This window comes from Elephantulus edwardii, unplaced genomic scaffold (assembly GCF_000299155.1).
Source record: "Elephantulus edwardii isolate Elephantulus edwardi_28Jun2011 unplaced genomic scaffold, EleEdw1.0 scaffold00117, whole genome shotgun sequence".
NCBI lineage: Eukaryota > Metazoa > Chordata > Mammalia > Macroscelidea > Macroscelididae > Elephantulus > Elephantulus edwardii.
Window position 1 is genome coordinate 6860316 of NW_006399867.1, and position 17485 is coordinate 6877800.

The following is a 17485-nucleotide window of genomic DNA, read 5'->3' on the forward strand; positions in this document are numbered from 1 at the left end:
GATGGAATCTTTGGTGCAGCCTGAGGAAGGCTAGAGTGGTGGGAGGCAGGGCCAGAGCACCCCTGGGAGGTCACAGGCAGGTGCCTGTGGGCACGAGGAGAGAACTGCAGTGGTCAGACTCGGTGGGTAAGTGGGTGCTCTGAGGCAAGGATTTTGAAGCACCATCTGACATACTTTGGGCACGTGGCCAGGTGGGACCAATCGTTGGAAAAGGACATCAAGCTCAAAAAGGTGGAGGGACAGTGCGGGAGAGACAGACCCTGGATGAAATGAATTGATAATGTAACTGGAGCAATTGGGGTAGGTGTGTCGGAGTTCCTGAGACTGTCTCAGGGCAGGGCGGGTCTCAGAGCTGCTGTACATAGATAGGGTCATTATGAGTGGCAGGTGACTTGACAGACCATAACAACAATGTAATGACAAGCTAAAGAAAGGCTGACTCATTCTTGGATGGTTATTAGGGACGAGAAGAGAGTAAATATTTAATAATAAATAGTTAATAACTACTAATTAAGATAGGTGAAGGGTAAGACAATGTACAATAAGGGACTAATCAATATAATAACAAAAGGAAGGGAAGAGACAGGAGTCAACAGTAGGTACACAGGCTGATGAACAGAAGAACAGATAGGGATTCAAGTAAAGGACTACACTCGGGCAGGGTTTAGATGCTATTTCTACATTCATATTAGTATTTGCAGTAAACACACACACACTCACCCCTACAGTCAGGAGGGAGCAATCCTTCATAAGCTTACATAAGCTAAGGGGCCCCTTGAGGGATCGGGTTGCTGGTTCAGGAGCCTCGGGACCAGAGCTTTGGGAAACATCAAGGTAAGTGGGCATGACAGAGTCCACAAAGATGAGGTTGGACATGCTGCTTTGCTGAGTGGCAACCAGGGTCTTAACTTTTGTTCAAGGAGTAACGGTCTTTCTCTGTTGGGAGCAAAGAAGAGGGAAGAAGCACAGAGATGTAATGAAACAATCAATGCACAGGAATACCGGACCACGCAGACCTCAACTTCAGAGCCCTGAGGCCAGAAGACACAGATACTGCCTATCTACTGCCGCTGACCACCCTAGAAGGATCCAGCAGAAGATCCTGGAGAGAATGGGAGAAAAACATGGGGTAAAAATTCAAAGACATGAAAAAGGTCAGGCTTCCTGGGCTGGTCCAGATTGCTGGAGTCCTGAGACTTTGTTATTGTTCAGTACTGTCAAGTCGAAACCGACCCGTAGCTGACCCCTCACCAAGTTTTCAGAGGCAGTTTAATCACATGGGAGGAGATTGCCTGTCTTTCTCCTGAGGGGCAGATGGTAGATTCGAGTCGTCTGCCTTCAGGATTGCAGCACAGCGCAGATGGTAGATTTGAACCACCTGCCTTCAGGATTGCAGCACAGTGCCTGACCACTAGACCACCAGAGTTCCCTACATAGCCTATATAACTTCCCAAACCTGGAGTCACGCTAACCCCAATAGCTTTGAGCCACACAATAGACTGGCCTATTAAGGCACCCCAATAGCACCAGGGAGGCACATACTCCTTGGAATGACCCTCAACAAGCAGACTTGCCTTTGTGAGATCGAGCATATCAGAGATGAGGAAGATGGTGCAGAGGGCTAGGTCTAGAGCCCTTGTTCAGAGGGTCCCTAGAAGTCATTGCGGACTCAACAACAACAAGGTGAAAAGAACAGCATTTGCCCACCATTAAAGCCCCAAGGGCAGAAAGGGGTAGGCTGGAAAGACTAATGGAGATGAGAATTACAAGGAAGAAGTGAGGGAAGTACTGTTCCATTGTGCATACTGAAATGAATGTTATGAAAAAATGTTTATGAATGGTTGAATTGAAAAGCAATATGCAAAAAAATATAAAAAAAGAAAAGCAGTATACTTTACAAACTTTCACTCAAGTAATAATTTATAAAAGCCCAAAACTATAATGTTTACCCACCTCTCAATATTAGAAAGTTGTTATTATTGTAACACACGTTACTCTCATACTGAACTAATGTGAGTGTAAGAGGCTGGGGATGCCCCTGAAGATTCCAATACGGTATTTGTGAGCTCACCACTCGTACATCTATTTACTAAGTTTGGGAAGAACTGCTCTAACTCCTAGCTCACCAGCTGTCAACCAGTATAGCCTTAGTGTTCTTAGTATCGAACACTCCCTGGACTGCTAAGAGAACAAACAAGTCCATCCTGGAGAGGGTGAAACCAGGCTGCTCCTTGGAGACATGATTTTTGAAGCTTCCTTCCTCTGACATACTTTGAGTGTTGCCAGGAGGGACCAGTCCTTGGGGAGGGACACCATGCTTGGGAGGGTGGAGGGACAGCGCAGGAGAGGAAGACCCTGGATGAGATGGATTGACTTAGTGATTGAGGTAATCAGGGTAGGTGTGTTAGAGACAATGAAATTGCTACAAGATCCATCAACAAACGAATGGCTAGAGAAGCTGTGGTATATTCGCACAATGGAATACTATGCTGCATTAAAAAACAAGGAACTCATGCAATATTATTCAAAATGGTTGACTCTGGAGAACATTATGCTGAGTGAAATATCCCAGTCACAAAAGGACAAATATTACATGATGCCACTGTTGTAGAATGGGACTGTCCTTGGGGTTGGGGAGAGACTGAGTAAGATGGGTTCAATAATGTATACTGCACTGAAACAGAGGAGGGAGAGAACCGTCTAAAAGAGAGATATAACTGGGTATTTCTGTCATCACAGGAGACTAGAGCGAGGGCTACATGGTAGAGGGGACCTGGGGGAGGGTTTGTAAAACAATGAAAGAATCTTTTCTTTTACTTTTCCATAACTTTTGACTCATGTACTTATAACTTGTTAGTTAAATTTGTGTCTTCTAGGTTGCAACACCCCCATGATACATCTTCAAGGATATGAACATGTACAGCCAAGCACAATCAACAAGAGTGCACTAAATTCCAAAATCAATCTCCATAATAGTCTATGTGTTTCCTACTGCCAAAGGGGCCCTTTAGAGTAGTGAGAGAAGATCTTCACCCTGAAACCCACAGCGTCCCTTTTCAGCAGGAAGTAGCTAAGAGAATACGCCATCCCCTTTTCCTTATGACTCAGGGTGAAGTCTCTCTCAGGGAGGAATGATAGGGAATGGCAAAGGACACACTGACAAAGAAGATTAATCAGAACTGGCTTTGACAAGCACTGTGGCATTTGGACAAGAACAAACTGGGAGGAGGGTAGAGAGAATAGTGCAACAATGAATGAGTGAAAGCCTAAAATCTCTGTAAATGTTTATGAAAATTAATAAAATATAATTATAGGAAAAAAGAAATTGCTACAAGATAGGGCAGGCTTCGGAGCTGTTTTACATAGGGTTGCTATGAGTCGCTAGCAACTCGACAGCACATAACATCAGGACAAGGTTCTGCTCTTTTGTTCATAGGGTCACTATGAGTTGTAGTTAGTGACACTTAACAACAGCAAGGAACCTCAATTCAAACATCTCTTCCATAAGACTACCTTCCCTGACCCTCTATGTCTCCAGCAGTCCCCATACTTTACCTGCACAAAAATTGTAATTAGTGGTTAATCACTGAGGCTTATACTGCAAGCACCATGAGGGCAGACTTTCTCTGACTTGGGTAACTGTCTTGTTCGCCATCTGTTGGCACATGTTTGTTGAATGAATGAATGAGCAAAAGAAAGTAATTTCTAATTGTTCACATTTGAAACTACTAGGAAAGATGACACCTAAATCGGTTGATTGCATCTGCGAAGTGAATTGCAGCGGTGACTGAATAGTAGATGCGTGCAAGTGTTCAGATGTATTTAATTTTTGTGTGTGTGTGTGTGTGTGTGCGTGTACCGTCAAATCGGATCTGACTGATACAGGAGGGGATCGCCCCTCCTCCTCCAGCAGAGCATCTGGTGGATTCAAACCTCATAGCTCTGGGATTGCAGTGCAGCTTCTTGCCATGAGGCCACCAGAGCTCCCTAATGTATTTTAATAATTTTCTAGATGTAGTTCCAATTGTGTTCCCTGACAGGCATTCCTTATACGAGAACTCTTTCTGTTTTAAGTCTAGTTGCAAGCCTCATTTGCCAAGTTTTTTAAAATGCTATGTAATACATCAAGATATTCACATATCTGCATATATGCAGATAGAGAGTCCACACATGGCCACTGATTTTAGGAAGTTTGGTTCACCCTAAGACTTTGCTGGTCATATAGGAAACTCGAAGGAGAGGCAGACTCTCTTCTGTCCCTTCTTTAAGGATCCATGTATTTGTTTGCAAGAACCCAAAGCAAATCCATTGCTGTCAAGTTTATTCCAATAGATAGCGAACCGGTGGAACAAAGCAGAACAGTCTCACCGGGTTTCTGATGCTTAACAGGAGCAGACTGCCCATCTTTCTCCTGAGGAGCAGTGACTGGGTTTGAACTGTCAACCTTTGAGGTATCAGTGCTACAGGCAACTCTAAATATATCGTCTAACACCTCTAGTTATACCTCACCTTTGGGTGACATGAGAACACTTTGACTTCAGAGTCACACGCAAGCACCAGTCCCACAACAATCCAGAAGCTTCCCATCCTGACTGAGGACTGTATTTTTATTCAGGCCGGTCCACTTTGTACCAGTTTCCCAACCTTTACCAGGAAGCAAAGGGCTTTGCCAGGAACACAAAGTAACACAGCCCTGACTTGAGATCTGGGAAAAGATATTTTCAAGGATGAACAGAACAGATGCATATTTCTTGAATTTTATGTAAAATACAGCATTCTTCCCAGATATTTGTGAGTTCATTTAGATATTATTATAGTCTGTATTGAAAAATGCAAAATGTTTTTATCTTGGAAAATCAGCAACTCGTTGATCACGGAGGAGTCAAAACCAGCAGAGAATGTCTGGTTTCACTTTCATGTTCACACTGTCTTTGGTTTTCACTGCTGGGTAGACTCTTCTAGTCCGCCTTCTGCAAGGCTCCTAAAGGCCTGGGTGTCGTGCAAGGGATGCTCCGTTTGTACAGCCTCTGGCTCCTGCGTCAGTCATCAGGCCTCTGGGTTCTCTTCTTGAGTGGTTCTCCTGTATCGCAGGTCTGGGTGTGACAGAGGGAGAAATTAGCAGACACACACCCACCGCCTCATTTCTACAACAGGGGTCCAAGCTGGCCTTTAAGATCCCACAGCTCTGTGGACCTTCCTTGCCCCACTTGTTTTTGGTTGTTTTTTTTTTTTTAATTTAATCTCCTTCAACTGAATCTCCCTTGATTTGACTCTGGACGTCTTCAGTAAGTACCATGCCAAAAAAAAACCCCCAAAAAACCAAGAGGGTTCAGTTTGTTTCTTTTTTTCCTCTGCTTTTTCTTTTTTTTTTTTTTACAAGGACACAATTTTAATAGTAACATATTAAAATGCAATGTCTTCTAAATTATAAAAATTGATTTAAAAATATATTGACTTAGTTATACTCACTTCCTTTCCTTTATGTATTGACATTTTTCAAATACTGCATATTGAAATAAATTCAAAACATGATTACAACATGTGGCAAATAATTTCATACCTGCCTAACATTCTCAAAATTTAAACTAATGCTTTTTTATCTTTTGTCACTAGACCCAAGTTTTCCTTGCCAAGTTCCCTCTATCCCAACTCTAGTCTGTGCAATCTCATATGGCCATATCACCTGTACCAAAGATGAAGCTGAGACTCAGATTGGGCCAATGAAATCATCACATCTCCGTGGCCACAGAAACTGGGTCATGGGAGGCTACATCACCCCATCAGACCTAATGAGATGAGAATTCAGAATCTCTACTCTTTCCCAGTAGATGTCAAACTAAAATATATGAAACTGATAAAGCTATCTAAAAAGAGCATATGTAACACCCTCACAGACAGACAGAAGACCGGGCCTGCTGACTGACATATGTCAGCCCCCACTTCTAGCCATACTTAATACAACAGTTGTTCTTATCTTTTTGTTTAAAGCAACTTAAGGTGGGTTTTCTTATTGAAAAAGTGACCAGTTACATGGGCCTCTCTATCTAAACACTCTGATGGCGTACTCACCTGAATAAATTAGTGGCTTATTTAATGCCAGGTTGTTACTCACCAGAAGAAGAAGGTTTCTCTTCCATATGCAGAGAGCTTTGTTGCTGAAAAAGAAGAAAACATGCAGATTTTCCCCAGTGCAATGCATCTCCTTATTTCTTGACTGCTAGTAGGACTAAGAGATCCAACTGGGGATCCAAGCAAGATGAAGCTCTTAACAGTTTCAACCTTCTGCTCATCCATCATGAAGTTGCCTATCAGTCCAGCGGTAAGAATCTTGGTTTTCTTGACACTGAGATGCAATCCATACCAAAGGCTGCATTCCTTGATCTCCAACAAGTGCTTCAAGTCCTCCTCACTTTCAGCAAGTTGTGTCATCTACATAGCACAGAGTGGAAGACTCATCAACAATTTGCATTATGCAGATGACACAACCTTGCTTGCTGAAACTGAAGATAGCATGAGGCATTTGTTGCAGAAGGTCATGGACTGTAGTCTTCAATATAGACTGAAGCTCAACAGCAAGAAAGTAAAGGTTCTCACCCCTGGGCCAATTGGCAGCTTCATCATGGACGGAGAAGAGATTGAGATTGTTGATAATTTCAGCTTGCTTGGTTTCACAATCAACACTCTTGGCACAGGCAGTCAGGAAATGAAAGGATGAATTGCATTGGGAAAGCCTGGTGTCAGGGACCTCTCTAGAGTACTAAGGTGAAATGATGTCAGTCTGGAGACTAAGGTGCACCTAATCCATGGTCTTCACAATTAGTTGATATGCATCAAAGAGCTGGACAGTAACTAAAGATGATAGAAGAAAGATCAATGCCTTTAAGTTGTGCTGGAGAAAACTGTTGAACACATCATGGACTGCCAGAAGAAACAGATCTGTCCTGGAGAGGGTGAAACCAAGCTGTTCCCTGGAGGAAAGGATTTTGAAACTCCAACTCACATACTTTGGTCATGTGGCCAAGAGAGACCAGTCCTGAGAGAGGAACATCATGCTTGAAAGGGACAGAGCAAAAGAGGAAGACCCGGGATGAGTTGGATTGACTCAGTGACTGGAGGAGTGGGACTAGGTCTGTTAGAGATGAGGAGATTGGCTCAGAATAGCACAGGGCTCATTGTTAATGTACATAGGCTCACTATGAGTCAGAGGCAATGAGATGGGACATAGTATTTTATTTTTTTAAAATTCATTTTAATCAAAGTTTAGAGAGACTTAAGGTTTCCAGCCATTCCTTGTTGCACTTTTCTCCCTACCCCGCCAATTCACTCTTCTCCTCAAAAAGTAAAACTCTTTCATTGTTATGCAATCCCTCCCCCAAAGTCCATTCCACTCTGCAGGCTTCGTTCTGGACTCCTGTCATGACAATAATACCCAATCATATATCCCTTTTAAACAGTTCTCTTCCTCATCTGTTTCAATGCAGTATACATCATTCATCTCCTTCTCTGTCTTCCCTCAACCCCGATGTCAGTCCCCTTTTACAACAGTGGACCTATAAAATATTTGTCCTTTTGCATCTGAGATATTTCACTCAGCATAATGTCCTCCAGGGTCACCCATTTTGTATAATATTTCATGATTTCCTCATTTTTCAGTGCTGCACTGTGTGAATATACCACAGCTTCTCTATGGCACATAATATTTTCTTTTTTTAAAAAAATAAAATTCTTTTTTAGGGAGCTCTGGTGGCCTAGTGGCAGGAAGCTGCACTGCAATCCCAGAGCTATGCAGTTCAAACTGCCATCAGGTTGATTCCAACTCATACTGACCCTGTAGAATAGGACAAAGCAGAAAGGGTTTCCAGAACTGTAGATGTTTAGAGACACAATTAGTGAGTTGAATTTCCCATAAAGTGTTTTATTGCTGTTATGTGCCATCAAGTTAGAACTGACTCAGTTGATCCTCCAGCAGATTTCCAGGGGCTGTAAATGCACAGAAGACAATTGCCCATCATTCTTCCATAGCGCAGCTGGTGGATTCGAACTGGCTGCTTTTGGGTTGAGAGCACAGCTCCCTACCACTAGGCCATCAGCGCCTCCCTGAGATGTGGGAAGTAACCACCAATCTTTTGGTAAGCAGCTGTGTTCTTTAATGTCTATATCACCAGGTCTTTTATGTCTTTTTGTTAGAAATATAAATTGATAAAATATATTTAAGCATGTGATATATCTATTAAAATTACCATGTGTCTGTCCTGTGGCAGAAATATGCAAAATTACTGTAGGAAAAAAATTTGATTCTTCTTAGTAGTGAAAAAAAACACCCCAATACAACAAACCCAACACAAAATGACAAATAATTCAAATATCCAAGATTTATGAGTAAGAAGGGAAACACAGTTACGACAGTATTTGTAATAGACAAGCCCACTTTTGTAAGAAATAAGTGTGTTAGCAGATTCATATGTTGTCAGATGCCAGAAAGTAAAGGTCCAGAAGAATATTCTGAAGGTTACAGTGTATTCAGCTCAGAGGGAAACCCTTCTGATGGTGTACTGCCAACTGAAAGGTCATCTGTTCAAATCCACCAGGTGCTCCATGGGAGAAAGATGGACAGTCCCCTCCCATTAAGATTTATAGCTTCAGAACCTTGATGGCGGGTTGTTATGAGTCAGAACTGACTAGATAGCAATGGGTTGGCTGTTAGTTGATTTTGTCTCAGTGGGATGGACAGCCTCTATCACTCACTGTCTGTCTCATTGCCCATTATGAGTCAGTGATGACTTATTCCTGAGCCTCCAGCAGGTTTTTAGAGGCTATAAATGACACGGAGACCGCCTGCCTTTCTCCTGCAGAGCAGCTAGTGGATTCAAACTGTGTGCCTTTGGGTTGGAGCATAACTCTACCCTCTGGGCTACCAGCACTCCCTCCTGTATTCCTGCTGTTGTTGTGTGTACTGTTGAGTCAGAACCAACAGAGGCAGTAAATTGCACAGTAGAAGACTGACCATCTTTCTCCCGTGGAGCATCTAGAGTGAACTATGTGTAATTCAAAGGATCCACCTGTATTACTGGAGAGTATAAAAAGCATGTGCCATTCACAAAATGTTACATGAGTGATATTGTTTTAGTGTGTGTGTGTGTGTTTTGTGTGTGTGGAAATAACAGAAATGTTTGAGAATTTAAAGTGAAGTCTCCTTACATGCCCCTGATAGCAAGGAATCGTGGGTCAGGAGAAGGGGTGTCTGGGTCCCAGGGCTCACCTCCATGTCTCTCTGTTCCAAGGTTAGTAAGCTGGGCCTTGCTCTCTTCTCCTTCTCTGCTTCCTGGAGCCTGATCAGCTTTTCAATCAGAAACATTTTATCTTTACCTTCCTGCCAAGAAACAGATCAACACAAAACAAAAACACAGATGATAAGCAGGGTATGGGTTGGAAGAACAGCTGATGGAAGGAGATTTTTAAGTGGCTAGGTGGTCTAGTGTCAAGAAGCTGCACTGCAATCCTGAAGGCTTGGGGTTCGAGGCCACCATGTATTCCGCAGGAGGAGGTTGGGCAAACTCCTCCTGTGTGATTAAGTGCCTCTGAAAATCCACCAGAAGATCAACTATGGGTCAGTTCCAGCTCTACAGTACACATTAACAACAACAGCAACAATAGGGTCTGATACGGTCTTAACCATAGTGGAGGTTGTGATACGCTGCGGGGCAGGTTTTCATTCTGTTGTACACATGGGTGCTGTGAGTTGGAGCCAATTTAGCAGAACCTCACCACTGAGTCCTACAAAGTAGGTGGACACTGCTGCCATGTCTGCTGTCAGTGAAAGCAATTATCTGCAGAGCTAAGAGATCTACAGCATTCCTCTGTAATAGTGGAATACAATTCCACTGTAGTACTGCTCTAAAGCAACTCCCTGGTATGTGTGTGAATTATTCATCACTACCTGTTGCCATCGAGTCAGAACCAACTCATGGCTGACCCTCCAGTGGGTTTTGGGGTTATTTTCTTCTTCTTGATCTTTAGCTTTGTTTTATTTAATAAAATTTTTATTTTATGCTTGTGATGAGGTTAGATTCAGGAAGGCGGGCTCTCTCGTTTTGGTGAAGGTTGGGTGTGGACTGTTTGGTTGTTTTTCTTTCTTTCAGAATCGTTTGTGGGTGTGTGGGTTTTTTTGTTTTTTACAGGTAAGATATATTTTTATTTGAGAAATGTTTATGAAAAATTAGTGACAAGATTGCTAATCCTCATTAGCATACTAGATACTGCTCAAATATGATTAAAAGTTTAAAAATACAAGCATTATGAACATTTAGACATAAAACTAAGATAATAATATCAAATATGTATACTAATTAAATGTATATGATTGCTACTATAAAACATAAATGTGAAATAAGAAGCAGATAATTGTATTTTAAAAATACATTGCTAAGGGAGCTCTGGTGGCCTAGTGGCAAGAAGCTGCACTGCAATCCCGGAGGTACAGGGCTCGAATCCACCAAAATTGTTTGTGAGCTGATTGGATTTGTCAGGTTTAGCTAACAGTGAGCTGTGGGGCTGAAAGCCTCTTGTCTAAAGTCAAACAGGACCTGGTGGGTGGGCTTTGTATTTAAACGACTGTTGGGCCCTTGGGCCTGCGGCCCTCAGGCCTGGTGTTAATTGTGTTTGGGATAAACATTCTCCTAAGTGGTACAGCACTGGTCTGTCTATTTACTGGACTTAAGTAACTTGAGGTTGCTGTGATGCTGAACACTGTGCCACTAGTGGGTCAAATGCCATAATGGTTACCATGGTTACCCATCGTGAACAATGTTTGTTGGCGCTCCCAGATTGAGACAGGCTTGGAAGCAAGAGTGGCATCCGCTTGCTAAACAACATACCTCTGGAAATTTTATTTACGTAGAGAAATGAGGATAGTTATAGAACAGGATTCAGGTCTTTTGTTCATAGGATTGATCTGAGTCATGCTCTACTCAATGGCACTTAACAACAACAACAATTTGTTTGCTTACAAAGTACACATTGTTTTCACACCAGATCTTGCCCATTTCCTTTACCTACGCCTCCCTCTACCCATCAAATTGTGCGAACCTATGACTTACCCTCTGCCCATCCTCACCTCTCAGCTCCTAACACCCCACCTTGGATCCTCATACACATTTTATTAGTTATCTATTTCTACAATAATGGTCTTATATGATATTTGTCCTTAAGAGATTGAGTTAGTTCTCTTAGCATGTTTTCCAGTTCCTCCCAAGTTAGGTAGTGATTTTGAAAATCATTGCTCCTGTGTGCTGTATAATATTCCATCATGTGAATGTACCATAATTTCTCAATCCATTAGACTTTAGTTGGACATTTGGGCTGTTTTCATGTTCTTGTGATGGTGAATAAGGCTGCTATGAACATTTGTATACAGATCTCCATTTGTGTCTCAGTTCTCATTTTTTCAGGGTATATATTCCAAGCAGTGTAATAGCTGGGTCATGTGGAATTTTTATGTTATGTTTTTTGAGGAGATTTCAAATTGTCTTCTAGAGTGGTTGGACCATTTTACAATCCCAGCAACAATGTGTAAGAGTTCCTTTCTCACCACATCCTCTTTAACATGTATTACTTGCTGTCCTGTTAAACTTTGCCACTGCTACTAAAGTGAGATGGTATCTCATTGTGGTTTTGATTTGCATCTCTCTTATTGCCAGGAATTCTGAGCATTTCTTCATGTATCTGTTAGCCATCTGAGTATCTTCCTCTGTGAAAAGTCTTCCCAAGTCTTTTGACCATTTTTCAATCAGGTTATCAGTCTTTTTCTTGTGGAGGCCCTGTAGGATTCTGTAAACTTTTGACATGAGACTCTTGTCTGAAATGGTATTGCCAAATGTGTTTTTCCCAGTCAGGAGGTTTTCTTTCACTCTGTTGGAAAACTTTTTTGATGAGCACAGAGATTTAATCTTTAGAGGTCCCAATCATCAATTTTATCCTCTCCTGGTTTTGTATTTCTGGCTGTATCTGTCAGCCTTTTTATACCATGAGCTAGACCTTTTAAGCTTGGTCTAACTTTGTCTCTTATTATTATCTTTATTGTTTTGAGCTTTATCCCTGGGTCTCTGATCCACTTTGAGTTGATTTTTGTGTATGCTGAGAGGCGTGCATCCTGCTTCAACTTTTTGTAGGTAGTAGTTCAGTTTTGCCAGCACCATTTATTGAAGAGGTTGTCATTTCCCCATTTGATAGGTTTTGTTTCCTTGTCGAATATCAGTTGACCATAGATAGACACATGAATTAATTTCTGGGTTCTAGATTCTATTACATTGGTCTATGTACCTGTCATTGTACCGGTACTTCTCTGTTTTGGTTATTATAGCTGCATTGCAGTTTTTAAAATCAGAGGGTGCTATGCCTCCCACTTCATTCTTGTTTTTCAGAAGTGCCTTGCTTATTCGAGATCTCTTTCCTCTTCAAATAATCCAGTGGGATTTTGTACACTGTAAATCACACAGGAATATATTATTGTCCATCTTTCTCCCACAGAGCACCTGGTGGATTTGAACTGTCAGAGCAATGAAAGTCCCTAGTGTCTATGCCACCAGAGCGCCCTTGTTTGAATAGTAGCCTTTCTAAGCTGTTTCTGGAAGCAAGTTACACACTATTGACTGTAGTCCAAGGGCAAATAGTTTTCTGTTTGCTCCTTCTTGCTCTGTGCTCCAGGAGCCTCGCACCTGGTGACACCCAGGCCAGCCTGCGTGCCTTCTGACAAAGACAAAGCGTACAGTCTGCCTGAGTTTGCAAATGTTTTATGCGAGTTAGCTGGGCTAATGGAACAGAACCACAGCTCAGACTCTGAAATGAAGTTCACTCATTCAGATCAACAGCTGGGAAGGGGTACAGGGGAAGAGTGGGTACTTGTTCAGGAGTCTAATTACTTCTGGTACCATCAAAGGTCCTATGTCCCCAAATATATGATTAAGCTTTATATGTATGACAATAATCTGGATCAAGGGTGAATTGTGGGGTTGGTTGGGGAGGTGAAAGAAAAGGTGAGGGGGTGAACAAAATTATAACAGTAAAAAATTTTTTTTAAAAGAGTATTTTTTAAAAAAAAAGAATATTTTTCTTTTAAGAGATTCATATAGAAGTTTTAACTTCTTTTCTTTCTTTTTAGCCACAAAACATTTTATTTACAAAATATATATCCTGAATTCTATACATCAGGTTCTTTGTCACCATGAAAGTCACTCCAGAGCCCTCTTGGGAATCTATTGCCAAAGCCAAGTTGGGGAAGTCTAGAAAAGTCACCAGTCAATTCTGACTTGGCTACCTCCTGTGTGCTTCTAATAAGGTTGGGCTTGGTTTGGTTTGGTGTTTTTTTTTTTTTTTTTTTAAGTAGTTTGCTAGGTCTTTGGCCCTCCATAACAACTGCAGCCTGCCTAGTGCAGTAACCCTTTGCATCGCTCAGACTCCAAGAACTACATAAAAGGGCCAAGCCCTCCCAGTCACCTTTGCCTTGAGGGAAAACCTGTCAGCACTTGAGGGTGAGTTATCAGATCAGATCAGAGCTCAGAAAGGGCTGAAGGTAGGAACTTCCAGTTATGCATGGGCTTAGAAAATGGGTTGTGTTGTTGTTGTAAGTGCTGTTGAGTCATAGACGACTTGCAGTGACTCTGTGAATGAAAGTCCTCAACACTTGTATGACTTTCGTCCTTTCTCCAGGTTCATAGGGTTTTCGGGGGCAAGCTATTATGGAAATGGATGCCACTCCTGCTTCCAAGCTTGTTTTAACCCGGGAGCTCCACCAAACACTGCCCACCATGGGTAACCATTCTCGCATTTGACACATCAGTGTCACAGTGTTCAACTTCACAGTGACCACAAGTTATCTCTGTACAGCAAATAGACACACCAGGGCTATGCGACCTAGAAGAATGTTTGACCTAGAAGAATGTTTGACCGACAACAATTTAAAACAGGCCTTAGGGCTATGGATTATAGTCACCACCTTTGGCTTGGTAGCATCACTTTCTGTCCACAAAGCCAACTGGTCTCTCTCTCTGTTGTTAAGTGTCGTTCAGTCGTAGGCAAACGAAAGTCCTCACGACCTAGAAGAATGTTTGACCGACAACAATTTAAATCAGGCCTTAGGGCTATGGATTAGAGTCACCACCGTTGGCTTGGTAGCATCACTTTCTGTCCACAAAGCCAACTGGTCTCTCTCTCTCTGTGGTTAAGTGCCATTGAGTCGTAGGCGAACGAAAGTCCTCGACGCTTGCATGCGTGACTTTCATCCTTTCTTCAGGTTCATAGGGTTTCTGGAGGCAAGCTATTTACGGAAGTGGATGCCATTAGTGCCCAGCAGAAGTTGGGTGGGCACGAGGAGGGGAGGAGAAGAGAAGCAGCAGTCTGTGATCCTCTGGAACCCAAGGCTTAGGAGATGAAGCCAATGGGTCTGTCTGTTCATGTCTTGACGTCCAGCAAGGGCATCCACTTGTGCTGGTAGCCACTCTGCCAGCCATGTACCTACCACCATGGGGTCTCCCACATCAGAGAGCAGCTCCTGCTCAGCCTCGTGCAGCTCCTCAGCAGGCTCGTAGCTGTACTTGGGGAGCAGGTGGTGTCAAAGCCGGGCCACCTGCTTTTTCTTCTGTATATACATTACCACAGCCATCAACCCCCCGACCAGGGGTTTGAGGAAGAAAGGTCCCAACACTTAGCCCACCATGGAATCACTGTTGGCCTGGGGGGCATTGGGCACTGTGCTGTTACTCATGACATTGGCAGTGACAGCCCAAGCCTGGGAGCCAGGTGGTCAGCATGGGCTATGTGGTGCCTGGTGGTGGGGTCGCCTCCACTGTGCTCCCTCCCATCACTGCAGCCCCAACAGGGGAAGTTTTAACTTCTGAAAACGATACAAACCAGGTTTTGCTTTAAAAAGAATCTAGAGATTTTTCAGGTAAATGGCCGTGTAGATGAACTAACTAGCTAACTAACTAACTAACACTAAACTAGTGTTATCTGATGGATTCCAATTCATGACAATGACATATGTGTCTGAGTAGAACTTTTATCCACAGAGATTTCAATGCCTGGATTTTTCTGGAAGTAGATGAAATACTGTTGTGTTGGTAGGTTTCATACAGTTTGGCTCTGACGTACAATGACCCTTGTTGTTGTGTACTGTTGAGTCAGAACAGACCCATACTTGACCCTCCAGCAGGTTTTCAGAGACAGTAAATGACCCAGGAGGAGACTGTCCATGTGTATCTAGGGTCATTGTGACATCATAATGACCCTTGGTACAACAAAACAGATAGGCTGAATAAGATCATAAAAATGTTGAGACGAGATGGTTGAGATATGGGAGGTCATTGTACTGTTCTCTCGGCTTTGGAGGATGTTTGGAAATGTCTGTTAGAAAATATTTTAAAAGGAGGAAGGATGGAGGGTACCAAGCGGACTTACGTTAACAATCTGTTCATGGAGTAGTCTGATCATGATCTTCCTTCCCTCGGTGATCTGCCAGTAAAGATAAGTGATGATTCTGGAAAAGGGGAGAAGGAAAAATGAGGAAAGCTCTTGCCAACGCTCTGTATTAAAGGACAAATAGGAATGGTGAGAGCTGCTTTCAAACGGATATTGGTTCAAGTGTGTTCCTGAAATGACCTGTAGATTTAAATGCCTTCGAGAAGTGGCTCCCCAATGGATTCCCAATGGAATCAATCACTTGGGATGTGCTTTAGAATCTAGACCCACTGGTTCCAACAGCATCATCTGTTTCTGGGTTGTGCCTCACTAGATGACTAGATGAGTTATAATCTCCAATGCCTTCAGGGCTAAGGCTCTTAAGAGTGATAGTCATTTTAGACAGTTCTTTCTTTTATCCGTTCCAATGCAATAACCATCATCTATCCACTCTTATCCTATTCTCCTCCCTACCCCCAGTGTCAGACATGCTTTATAAGAAAGGTGCTATTCAGTATTTGTCCTTTTGTGACTGAGATATTTCATTCCACATAACGTGCTCCAGGGTCATCCAGGTTGTGAAATATTTTACAAGTTCTTTGTTTTTCGGTGCTATGTAGTATTCCATTGTATAAATATACCCTAGTTTTTCTATCTATTCCTTTGTTGATGGGCACTTGGGTTGCTTCACCGAGAATAAGAGATATATCATTGGATGCTGGTGGTGTGTGTGTGGGGGAGGGGAATAAGTACTTATGTAATAATAAATGAATATATTATTGTTTTTTTTTAAAAAAAAAAGTGAAATGGGAGAAGGGAAGCAGAGGGCGAGGGGGTGAAATGTGCCACAATGAATGAATGAAAATATAATCTGTAAATGTTCATTAAAAACACAATTAAAATATTTTTTTAAAGTGATAATCATCCTCCGTGCAACCAATCCTTTCTATGCAGGAAAACAGGCTCATGCATGCAGCTTGACTTACAGGAAATGGCCTGATTCTCTACTTTTCACAAGAATCCAGAAGTTACTTCTGATTGCCTGTTTGGAAATTACACAACAAACCCACAGCACTAAGGAAGACAACCAGAACATGTTTGCAGATCATCACTGGCCTTTGTGTTACCTTTTTTTAAAAAATAAATAAAGTTTGCTTCACACCTTGCTGCCTCTTTCTGTCAAAGCCACAAAATTCTTATTTGTGAAATATACACAGGAAAATTCTCTCTTATTCCAATTTCTTGACAGACTGATCAGTGACCTTGACTATATTCTTGATGTTGGGTCAATCTTCTTTCTACTTCTGTTCTAGATGATTCACCCACATTGACCTAAACTCCCTGCCTTCTCCTCCTTGCTCTGAAACAGCTGTCATCCAGGTGTACTAATATAGATTGTTACTGTTGTTGTTAAGAGCCATCAAATCGAGCATGACTCATAGTGACCCTGAACAAAAACCTGAACCTGTTCTATAACTATTGTCGTTTCTCTGCGTTCATAGAGTTTCTAGAGGCATGTTGTTTATTAGGGATTTGTGGGGTTTTTTCCTTTTTTATTATTAATCTTAATGAAAGTTTACAGAGACTTTGGATTTCCATTCATTCATTGTTGCACTATTCTCCCTGCCCACCCCTCCCCCCAGTTCATGCTTCTCTTTGAAAAGTAAAAGAAAAATTATTCCATTATTATACAATTCCTCCCCCCAAGTCCACTCCACTATGCAGCTTTCATTTGGACTCCTATCATGACAATAATACCTAATCATATATCCCTCTTAAACAGTTCTCTCCCTCGTCTGTTTCAATGCAGTATACATCATTCATCTCCTCCTTTTCTGTCTTCCCTCAATCCCAATGTCAGTTCTGTTTTACAACAGTGGCACCATGCAGTATTTGTCCTTTTGTGACCAAGATATTTCACTCAGCATAACGTCCTCCACGGTCATCCATTTTGTATAATATTGCATGAGTTCCTTGTTTTTCAATGCAGCATAGTATTCCATTGTGTGAATATACCACAGCTTCTCTAGCCATT

The 17485-nt window shown here is 42.1% G+C and overlaps 1 protein-coding gene across 1 annotated transcript in view; it reads right to left on the reverse strand.

The window, feature by feature from the left end:
- Nucleotides 1–5039: 5039 nt before the first annotated feature.
- TMC5 (transmembrane channel-like 5) overlaps nucleotides 5040–17485 on the reverse strand; it is a 74607-nt gene continuing 62161 nt past the window's right edge. The window contains 3 exon segments of the mRNA XM_006892713.1: nucleotides 5040–5093; nucleotides 9260–9370; nucleotides 15451–15529. Coding sequence (XP_006892775.1) covers nucleotides 5040–5093; nucleotides 9260–9370; nucleotides 15451–15529 — 244 coding nt within the window.